Source organism: Ceratotherium simum, chromosome 3, assembly GCF_057802395.1.
Source record: "Ceratotherium simum simum isolate JZ-2026a chromosome 3, ASM5780239v1, whole genome shotgun sequence".
Lineage (NCBI taxonomy): Eukaryota > Metazoa > Chordata > Mammalia > Perissodactyla > Rhinocerotidae > Ceratotherium > Ceratotherium simum.
In genome coordinates, this window is record NC_141902.1 from 78080785 (window position 1) to 78092857 (window position 12073).

At 38.8% G+C, this 12073-nt stretch overlaps 1 protein-coding gene across 1 annotated transcript in view; it reads left to right on the forward strand.

Annotated features, from left to right (window-relative positions):
* Positions 1-12073, forward strand: part of MTMR10 (myotubularin related protein 10) — a 48926-nt gene that overhangs the window by 31780 nt on the left and 5073 nt on the right. Inside the window, exons 10-14 of the mRNA XM_004431875.3 lie at positions 1926-2056; positions 3390-3459; positions 4130-4200; positions 7889-8058; positions 9168-9338. Coding sequence (XP_004431932.1) covers positions 1926-2056; positions 3390-3459; positions 4130-4200; positions 7889-8058; positions 9168-9338 — 613 coding nt within the window. The remainder of the gene's footprint in view (positions 1-1925; positions 2057-3389; positions 3460-4129; positions 4201-7888; positions 8059-9167; positions 9339-12073) is intronic.

The window sequence follows — 12073 nt, forward strand, 5'->3', positions numbered from 1 at the left end:
CACCAGTAACCTCTGTGTGATAAAAGTAGAAGGTATTTCTCAGTCTGCCTCATAGCAGTGAGCATAACAATTGGTCCTTCTTCCCTTAAAGCACTTGGGGCTTCTGCTCTTCTCTACTCTCCTCTCCTTTGCTGGCACTCTGTGCCTTCGGCAGGCCCATGCTCCTCTCTCCATACATTACACAAAGTCTATCTAAGGCCACTTATTGCCATTTTGTATTCCCTAAAGAAGTTCACCTATGGCTGGGGCTTTAGTGACCATCAGATTTATATCTCCAATCTAATTTGACATCTTCCACATGGAGGTCTCAAAGGCCCTTTAAACTCATTGTGTTTAAAACCAACCTAAGCATATGGACACCACACCCTCCCACAGCCTGCTCTCAGAAACCTAGGAGTCAGCCTTGGTCTTCTCTTTCACTCCTTCCCCATGTCCAATCCATCATCAAATTCTTCACTTTTCAGAAATCTTACAAACCTATATGCGTCCAACCCAGCTCTACTCCTATCACTGTGTTGTAGGGTGCCCTCGTTTCTTCCTTCATTTTCTCATCTAGTACCATGCCCTGTCTCTCGTGGGCTCCAGCCGCCCAGGAGTTGCCCTGGCCTTTAATATCTCCTGGCTTTTGTCCGTGCTGCTGCCTTCTTCATGCTCATCCGTGAGCACTCTCCCCCTCACCCACTTGGGACTTACTCATTCTTTATATCTCAATTTTAACATCACTTCTTTAAGATAAGCCTTCCCTTGCCTCCCAAATTAGATCAGGCCTCCCGTTAGACATTCTCTATAGCTCTCTAATTTTCCTTTATAACGCTTATTTCAATTTTTAATTGTGTATATGTGTTACAGTTTGATTACTGCCTATCTTTCTTACTAGACTCTAAGCTCTGTGAGGTGAAGGGACTGTATCTGTTTTTGCACACCATTGTATATACAGCACCCAGGAAACACCTCCGATATTGAATATTTGTCCAATACTTATTAAATAAGTGAGGAACAAAGGAACGGATCTTAGAAAACAGGCTCAGAGAGTCTCAGAAATTGTATATCCCAGTCTGTTATTGGTACAACCAGATCTTAGGGTTTTTTCCACAGTCCCATTACTAAGCAAGCCACATTTGCTGAAGCAAATAACTATCAAGTGACCCTCAAATGAATGACCCTTCAGTTCTCCAGAAAGCAGGGCGACTACAGTTCGCAAAAGTCCATATTCTCTGGGAATTTTAGTTTTTCCTTAATCACTTAGAAATTAACTGTCTCTTCTGTCATACTCCAAGCCTATTTTATTTAATGCCTGCTGATTAAGTGTCCAGTTAGGAATGTTGCTGTTACAGGGAGGGCTGCAACACTGTTGGGTGAGAGTTAGTTATAAAACTTTATAACCATCAGTAGTTTTAATTATTTAATTTATTAAGCTAAGAATTATTTTAATTCCTTTTATTTTTTCAGCTATCCTATTCTTCATAATTATGACAGCTTCTCTTTGTTGTCCAACCTTATCTCTACCCCTTTTTCCCTCAGACATGTCATCTCAGCCCCGCTGGCCCTCTCTAGGTTTCTCCAACAGCCAAGCTTGTACAACTGTCCCTTTGCCTAGAACACTTTCCCCCAGATCTTTGCATGGCTCCTTGTCATTTGGGTTTCAGCTTCGGTATCATCGTCACAGAGGAGTGTTTTCTGACCGCATGACCTGAACTCTCCTGCATTCGCTCAGTTACCTCAGCCATGGCATGCACCACAGCCTGTTATTTTCTCGTTTACCCCACCACCACCAAGAATGTAAACCCCAGAAAGGCAGAGGCCTGGCCTGTCTTGTTCGTTCTGTATCCCCAGCTTTTAGAGTAGTACCGTGGCTCATAGAAGGTGTTCAAAATATGTGTTGAATAAATGAATGAATGGTGACTAAAGAATTTTGTCTTTATTAGGATTTGTAACGCAATAACTAAAAGTCATCCACAGAGAAGTGATGTTTACAAATCAGATTTGGATAAGACTTTGCCCAATATCCAAGAAATACAGGCGGCTTTTGTAAAACTTAAGCAACTATGCGTTAATGGTAATTTCATTTTTATTTCATATATACATATATAATGAATGGGGGATACAGCATTGTATGAGGCATGTCAGAAAAAGCGATATTCCTTAAAAATAAAGAAATAGATATATTTAAGTTGAGGCTCACTGAAATATTTGTACAAATTATTTTATGAGAATGTCGGAAGCTCTTAGAAAATGAAGTTTAAACTGCTTTTTGTTTGGGAGGAAGAAGTGAACCAGTTAAATCACTTTCAAATCATGCTACCTTATAGACAAATGTTAGGTTTTGTCTGTACAAAAACAAAGATTTTGACCCATACTGTTATTCTTTGAGATACATGGCTTGATGTGGATTTCGAACAGAGCTGTGTTGTAATCTGTGCAGCCTCAGAGCTCTAATATATCTGTTTGAGCAAATGCTTATCAGGTGTTTTCGATGTGCCCTGGAGGGATAACTCACACGAAAGCATCCTCGGTGTAAAGTGGGTCCTCCTTGAAGTATACACAGAGAGAGCCCCCAGTCACCCGAGGGTCGGGAGCGGCAGCCACTGCAGCAGGTCTGGAATGATGAGTGGGCGCTTACCTGGAAGGGGAGCTGGGGCTGGGGGTGGGGGTTAAAAAAACAGTGACATGAGTGATTATCAGCCATCCGGTAAGTGGAATGTAACTGAAGCGTGAGGTTTGTGAGATGACAGGCACCTTGAGATGGGCCAGGACACAACCGGGCAGGGCAGTGCAAGCCCTGTCAGGAAGATGCCCTCATTCCTGCAGTGGTCAGCCACCAAGGCCACATAAACCATGTGCTGGGGGCAGCAGGGGAAGGGTAGAGAAGCAGGAGGGCAAGGCTTGCAGTTAGGAAGCCATGAGTAGGGAGGGCCAGAATCAAGGTGTGTGGGCTGACCAGGAAAGCTGGAGTCACTAGCTCTTAGAAGGCAGAGGTGGTCAGACTCTCCAAGATTTCCCTGAAAGCCAGAGAGAAGGGGATGGACGCCAGGGGGAATGCTTTGTTTTGTTTTTTATAGAATTATAACATGTCTTCTAGATGTTTATATTATGAAATGAAAATACATAACACTTCCTTAAAGCCAACTTTTAAATTGTAAAAACTGCTGTATCACTTAACTTTGATATTGATCACGTAAAATTAAGCTTAAAAAGCCTAGACGTGTGTGTGTGTGTGTATAAAATATATATGTGTATGTGTATGTATATAATTACCATATTTATTACAGGGCACACGGAAAGCACTGCATTTGCTCAAATAGATGTATTAGAACTCTGAGGCCACACAGATTACAACACGGCTCTGTTCAAAATGTGTGTGTGTGTAATAATTACCATGTTTATTACAGAGCCTTTTGAAGAAACTGAAGAGAAATGGTTATCTTCACTGGAAAATACTCGGTGGTTAGAATATGTAAGGTTTGTACAACCGCTTTCCTTTTTTTCTGTAACTTTTTATTTTGAGATAATTATAGACTATAGGAAGTGCAAAAAGAGTACAGAGAGCCGTGTACTCCTCACCCAGCTGCCCCCAGTGGTAACATGTTATACAACTAGAATATGGTATCAAAACTGGGAAATTGACAGGGATACAATCTACAGGCCTTATTCAGATTTCACCAATTTATACCTGCCCGCATGTGCACGCGTGTGTGTGTGTGTGTGTGTGTGTGTGTGGTTCTGTGCAGTTTTATCACATGTATAGATTCGTGTAACCACCACCGCAATCAAGTACAGAACTGCTCCATCACCACAAGGCTCTTTCATGCTCCCCCTTTAGGTTTGCTCCCCTCCATCCCCGTCCCCGTCCCCTGGAAACCACTAATCTCTTCTCCATCTCTATAGATTTGTGATTTCAAGAATGTAAATAAACTGTTTCCTTATTATAAAAGGTTAATGAATTTCCCTGATATAAAAATCAAAATATACTCTGTTGAAGAATCATATAAATTTTAAAGAATTCATAAAGGTTATTGAGATTACAAACTTGTATAGTGAAAGATTAGATTTGCTTGATTTTAAGTACTATTAAAAAATATTTGTGGTGGAAATTTGATTTTTAACAGTGTTTTTCCCTTTCTTTTTTCAGGGCATTCCTTAAACAATCAGCAGAACTTGTATACATATTAGAAAGCAAGCATCTCTCTGTAGTCCTACAAGGTAATTCATTACTGAAAGCACTGATCACCATGCCAGCCAGCTTGGTGACTGATAGTCCACGTTCAAGTAAATTACATTAATCTAGCCATCTCTTATTTACTACAATACCGCCAGACACACTGCAGGTTTCACACGTCATTAGAGTAAAACAGTGGCACAAAGACTGCAAGTAGAAGAACAGAAAAGAGTCCAATTTTCTGCCCTGTATTAATCTTCTCTATGTTATGACAAGGGTGGGTCACAGCCCTTATTGGATTCATACAAAGTATTCGTCTTGGCAGAGCATCCTCTCTCTGTAACCTTGCTATCTTTCTAATTCATACAAGTTTTAGTTTAAGTGCCTCTGGCTCATACTAGATTGTAACTCCAAAGAAACCGTTTGGTATCAAGAAATTGACTGAATTGAATAGCCAATAAGAGGAATTTTGCTTAATGTTTGGTAGGAATAAACTACAATGTAAAAATCTTTCAGTTAAGCAAGGGATAATTGTATATTAAATAACTTTACAGCAAATAGAATTTCTAAGCTTACAGATAATGTTTAATAAACCACAAGCTACCTGATTTTATAATATGTTCACATTGTATAGTTTATGAGTGTGCTGTGCTACTGAAACATACAGAAGTAGTTTTACCAACTGTCAGATTTAACTGACTGTAACAAAGTAAAGATATTCAAAACCCTTAGGAGAAAAAGAAAAGAATAGTAATCCACTATTTCGAGTAATCCTTAACTGATGTAATTAGGGTGTATTTAATTCACTAATGCATGCAGAGCCCAGCAATAGAGTAATCTCTCCTCTCAGCCAGTGGGTCTTCTCATGCTATTGCAAAATCCTACTTAGCACATGCATTTGTTGTAAAATAAAAGGCTTCAGAAGAGATACTGAGCCTGCATTTTATTAACACTTTTTTTTAGAATGTGTTTTTTTAAAGAGTTTATTGAGGTATAATTTACATATTATAAAATCCACCCATTCTGAATACAATTCAATAAATTTTAGTAAATATACAGAGTCCAGTTTTAGAAATTTTTCATTGTCTGCAAAAGATTCCTGTATCCCAGCCCCAGGCAACCACTAACCTGCTTTCTGTCTGTCTAGATTTGCTTTTTCTGGATGTTTCATATAAATGGAATCATACGATTTGTGATCTTTTGCCTCTGGCTTCTTTCATTTAACATACATTTCTGTTTGTTTGTTTTGGGTTTGTTTTTTTCCCCACTCTGGTTTGTTGTTTTATTTGTTGTTCTTTTTTGAGGTAACATGGTTTCTAACATAACATACGTGTTTTTGAGGTTCATTCATGTAACGTGTATCAGTAGTTCCTTTTTATTTCTCAGTAGTGTTCCATTGTTTGTAAACACCACATTTTATTTATCCATTTACCTGTTGATAGACATTTGGATAGTTTCTAGTTTTTGGCTGTTATGAATTATGCTTCTGTGAAGATTCGCACAAAAGTCTTTATGGGGACATACGTTTTTATTTCTTTTGAGTAGAAACATAGAAGCAGAATTGCTCAGTTATATGGTAAATTTATGTTCAGCTTTGTAAGAAACTGCCAAACTGTGTTCTAAAGTGCTATGCCACATTTCCCTTCCCCTCAGCGATGTATGAGGGTTCATTTCTCCATATCCTAACCAGCACTCCTATTGTCTGTCTTCAGAATCCTAGTCCCTCTGGTAGGTGTGAAGTGGGAGTGCAGTGTAGTTTGCATTTGCATTTCCCTAATGCATTTCATCTGCTTATTGGCCATTAATGTATTGTCTTTGGTGAAATATCAGATCTTTTGCCCATTCTTCAATTAGGTTTGTCTTATTATTGAGTTCTAAGAATTCTTTACATATTCTAGATACAAGTTCTTTCAGTTTCTTGAATCATGTTGTTGGTGTCCTATCTAAGAACTGCCTAATTCAAAGTCATGAAGACTGTCTCCTATGTTTTATTCTGTGAAAATTTTATGGCTTTAGCTGTTACATTTTGATCTGTGATCGATTTTGAATGAATTGTTGGGTATGTTGTGAAGTAAAGGTCTAAATTCATCTTTTTGCATATGTTTATTGAATTGTCCTAGTACTATTTGTTGAAAAGACTATTCTTTTCTTTCTCTATTGATACGCCTTGTTACCTTTGTCAAAAGTTAATTGACTGACTGCAAATGGTAAGGGTTTATTTTTGGACTCTCAGTTTTATTCCATTGATCTTTATGCCTGTCCTTGCCAGTACCACATTATCTAGAGTACCGTAGCTATAGAGTAAGTTTTGAAATTGAGACCTGGAAGCACTCCAACTTGGTTTTCGAAATTATTTTGGCTATTCTGGGTCCTTTGCATTTCTGTATAACTTTTAGGATCAGCAAAAAAGCCTGCTGGGATTTTGATAGGCATATGTTGAACCCATAGATCAATTTGGGGAGAATGTCGTCTTAACAATATTGAATCTGCCAGTCCATGAAATGAATCTCTCTCCATTTATTTCAATTTTTTTTCATTTTTTCAGAAATGTTTTATAGGTTTTAGTGTACAAGTTTTGCACTTATTAAATCTCTTCTTATGTATTTTATTTTTGATGCTATGGTAAATACAATTGTCTTCTTAATTTCATTTTCAGGTTTATTGTGTATTCAGATTGTTGTGTATAGAATTCCTACAACCTTACTGAACTCATTTATTAGTTCTAGTAATTATTTTGTGGCTTCCTTAGGATTTTTTATACACACGATTGTGTTTGCAAAACGGTGATTGCCTTTTCCTTTCCAATCTGGATGCCTTTGATTTCTTTTTCTTGCCTCGTTTCCCTGGCTAGAGCTTCCTGTACAGTGTGGAATAGAAGTGGCAAGAGCAAACATCCTATCTTGTTCCTGATCTCAGGGAGAAAGCGTTCAGTCTTTCACTAATAAGAATGATGTTAGTTGTAGGATTTTGTAGATTCCTCTTATCAGGTTGAAGTTACCTTCTATTCCTAGTTTTTATCCAGGATGAACATTGGATTTTCATCACACAAATGTCTTTTATGCATCTAATGAGATGATTATGTTATTTTTGTCCTTTATTAGTATGGTGTGTTACTTTAATTGATTGTCAGATGTTAAACCAACCTTGCATTTCTGGGATAAATTCTTGCATTCTGAGATAATTTGGTTTGCATCTAATGATGATTTTTACATCTAATCATAAGGGATATTGGTTGACAGTTGTTTTCTGATTTCTTTGGCTGGCTTTTATTCCAGGGTATTACTGGCTTCATTGAAAGGACACCAGCTGTAAAAGATGGGAGGGAAATGTTTGCCACCTTTTCAGATGATGATCCCATTCCTCTTGTTCACCTCTGAGTCACCATGTGGAGTTGTCAGTAGAAAGATTACATTATATTTAATATTCTCGAGAAAACAGAAATAATGGACTCTTGAAAGATTTCTACAACAAACCGTTGAAATTTTTAAAGTGTGAGGGATGCGCTTCTATTATCTGGAAAATGTTTATATATAAAAGGCCATCTCCATTAAACACTAATTTAGTTGATCTAAAAGTCTCTAATATTTTATAGTTGCTGGAATCCAGTGAAATTTACTGGATTTTGAAAGCAGCCTATGCATAGAATACTGAATTACCTGCTTTACTTTTCCTTCCCTTTCTCTCTTAGTATTTTTCCAAATAATAATCATTTTCTTTCCATTGTATTGACAGAGGAGGAAGGAAGAGACTTGAGCTGTATTGTAGCCTCTCTTATTCAAGTGATGCTGGATCCCTATTTTAGGACAATTACTGGATTTCAGAGTCTGATACAGAAGGAGTGGGTCATGGCAGGATATCAGTTCCTAGACAGATGCAACCACTTAAAGAGATCAGAGAAAGAGGTAACAAAATCTTAATGCTTATTAACAGTCTTTAAGTGTGCACAAGATAAAATTTATGTCACTATGTGAAGGGATGTTCCATCTGTGAAGAGACAAGGAAGCTTTTTAAATACTGCATTTAGTACATTTTAGCTTCCTTAATCTAAGACTAACTAGTGGATTAGAGTCCAAATTGATGTACTTATGAGGGTTCTTGTAACTATATAGGTAAAATGCTAACAGATTGTCTGTTGAGTTTCTCTAAGTTGAGAACTACTTGAAGAAATGTTGCATTAACTCTTCTGCAAAGCGGATAATGAGCACATTTGATATTCTGAAAAATCAGTTTTGGGCTATCACATTTTTTTTTAGCATGGGGCACCTGTGTTAAGAATGGAAAGTTTGAGAGGGACATCTTTGTAATAGCTGTAATAGCTGTGGAGTTAGCGGCTGCCTTGGATCCGTAGTTAAGCTGTGAATGGCCTTGCAAGTATCTTGAAACAACAGGGTTGTTTCAGAGAACACAGTTTGACTTGGAGTTTCTCGTGTTTAATAACAAACTGTATTATCTGAGGAAATCTCAACAGTGAATACTTCACTTGTAAAATGCTAGGCTTCCTTGGGATGCACTGGGCAAGATACAGTAGCTGTCCTCAGCTGCTGTACTTGGGGATGTACCATGTCAGCTAGAGGCTGATGCCAACTGTTATCTGAAATTCCGGGAAGTTTTCTGGATCCTGAGCTTGCAGGGTCAACCAAAAGCTAATTACAGAAATTAGTTTTTGGTTTGGGGTTTTCTTTTTTATGTTCTAAAGAATTGTTTCCAGAATAGGGTTAAACACATATTTAACTGTCCCCCATTCATACAGTGACAACCTGCCCATCTGTTTACTTTGCCTTTTCAACTTGGTATACTAATTGAGATGTTTACCATGGTGGAACATGCTTCCCAGGTCTGACATAAGCTGTGTTTAATCTATTCACATATCCTGAGCTCAACTCAGGAGCCAAGCGCTTTAAGCTTAGATGTTTTCTTATTAATCTCTTCTTTAACATTAGGGATAAATTTGGAAATGTGAACAACTGAAGGACAACATTAAATAATCCCATTTTCTATTTGTATTTGCCAGTCTCCCTTATTTTTGCTCTTCTTGGATGCCACGTGGCAGCTGTTAGAACAGTACCCAGCAGCTTTCGAGTTCTCGGAGACCTACTTAGCAGTGCTGTATGACAGCACCTGGATCTCCCTGTTCGGCACGTTCCTGTTCAACTCTCCTCACCAGCGGGTGAAGCAAAGCACAGTGAGTGACATTGTGGCTGTAGCATTTTTTTTTTCACAACTTTAATGAGATAGAATCAAAGTACGGTTAGCTGCGTATTTAACATATACAATTTAGGGGCTAGCACCGGGGCATAGTGGTTGAGTTCACGTACTCCAGCGGCCCAGGTTCACAGGTTGGAATCCCGGGCACAGACCTACACCACTCGTCAGCCATGCTGAGGCAGCAACCCACATACAAAATAGAGGAAGATTGGCAACAGATGTTAGCTCAGGGCTAGTCTTCCTCAAGCAAAAAAAGAGGAGAAGATTGGCAACAGATGTTAGCTCAGCAAAAAAAATTTTTCTATTTAAAAAAAATAAAATATACAACTTAGAATTATCTTAGCATTTAAGCTATAATTTCTGAATGACTTAATTAAAGACTTAAAATCTAGGAACTCGTTTCATTTTTATGAATGAGCATTTTATGTATTTTTCTCTGATGTTCATAAGCCAGTTTAAAGATGTAAATTATTTTAACCATCTTAAAATGTTGTGCTTTTGTATATATATTTTCACATTTGGGCTGTTCGGATGGGTAATCAAAAATATCCTGTTTGAGGACATTTATTTCTTAGGTCAGTAGAATAAAAGTGTTGTACAAAGCAAGATTATTTTTCTCCAAGAGTTCCATGGAGAAGGAATTTCAGAGATGAAATATAGGCATGGAACTAGACTAGTTCAGTTTCTAGTCACAATTCATTGAATAGAGAAAAAATCATGACTAAGGAGGATTGCAAGCCAAACTTAAAACTAGCTACTGGTTGCCACCAGTGAAACCTTCCAGTACCACAAGTTCTGTCTCACCTACATTTGAACCAACAACGGGAATAGTCATTAAATGCTGCAGTGACCACTGAGAGAAACAGAAAGGGCAGCCCTTGTAAGAAGTCTTTGTAAGAAGGAGGTTGCCTTTACAGTGAGCTATGGGTTCCTCAGCCTTGACATTAAGGCCCTTGTCCAGGTATTGTGGCCTAGTATAATGTGAATACCACCTGGGGTCAGGAAACGTGGATCCTGGCCCTAGTCTGGGAAAATGCTGAGGGTTTCTCAAATGGATCCATCAAACTAACAATAGTACCTTTGGCCTCATTGTGTGAGGTGAAAACATTTTGTTAACTGTAAAGCATTATGCAAATTTTCCTAAAGAAGTGAGTTATTCCAGATGGTGGATGTGAAAGACAATATGCCCTGGACATTTAAGGAGGTGATTTTACTCAGGCTATTGCAATTGACAGAACTTCATTACTGAGAAACATCCCAAAGAGAGGAAGGGCCTGGGGGGTTATTATAGAGGCAGAAAGCTGGAGTCATGAGGGAGGTGGAGCAGGTCTCACCTCACAGGTGAGCCATGTCTCAGCAGTGATGCTCTCCAGGAACATGGGGTCGGAGGAACTCAGCACTGTCAAAGGGTATTTTAGATTGGGTAATTTGGGAAGGGAATTTTTATAAAATGTATTCTATGCTTCCCTAAAAGAATTCACCTCTCTCAGTACTGTGCTGAGACCAGTGGATGGCTCAGGAGCCCCTGAGGTGTGGGAGACTATTTGTTCCCAAAATAAATGGTCTCTGAGTTACTCTTCTTTTCTCGTTCTCTGGGTGTCATTTTTGTGCCCCTTGCTTTGCCGCCAGCTGGTTCACATGGTTGTGTTTGCCTGCCCTTGCCTCTCCTCTCACTCTCTTCACTGCCCTGTGCACACACCTTGCTCGCATGCACACACACGCACGATTTGAGCCTTCAAAATTTATACAAGGCTAGAAAATCAAACAGCCTCGTTAGACGTAAGTGTCAAACGAGAGTGTGTAAGCCTTCAGGTCCTGGTGACTGCGGTGCATTGGGTGGGCACCTGAGTGGAGAGCTCTGTGGAGGCCAGGTGGGTGCCCTGGAGACACTCACTCCTCAATCCTGCTTCTTGGCGGGATTCTGGATATTTATAAAGAGATTTCTATACAGGAATAAAAGTTAACACATATTTTTTAAAAGTATATCTGCTTTCCCTGTTCCATGCTCTAGTGCTATATTTTTTTAATTTGGCTTTTTTCAAAAGCTTTTTCTGGCAAATACTAATGTGAATCCCTCCCTCCCTCAGCATTTCATATTTGTAATTTAGCATAACAGCAGGACTGGAGGCCCTCAGTGCCTGGCTTTTTTCAAAAGCTTTTTCTGGCAAATACTAATGTGAATCCCTCCCTCCCTCAGCATTTCATATTTGTAATTTAGCATAACAGCAGGACTGGAGGCCCTCAGTGCCGTCTCTCTGCTCTCCCCAGGGAACTGGCCGCCGACCTGAGGGTCCTGATTCTTAGCATGACCACTGTTCTCAGTCCGTTCCACACGGCCATAAGCCAGAGGGTTTCTTTCCGTTCTGAGGCCACCTCAGATGCTGGTGGTCAGGTACTGTTTGTGGAAAACCTGATCATCTTCCTTGGAGATAAATATTTTTAGTTTTCACATTAAAAAAAAAAGGTGACTGTTTTCTATATACACTCCCTAAGGGCCATTAAAACAGGTTGGGTTTTATGTTTTACTAGATTTCAGCTCTTAACAGTACTATTTTCTAAAGTAAATGAATTGCTTTTATCCATGCTTTCATATGATCTATGTTTTCATATGATGAAATTTCATATAACTAAAAAAATAAATATATTTGGTGCTTAATGAATTAAGTTTTACTTAGTTGAAATAGAAGATTCTGTAAACTGCCCCATGCTGTC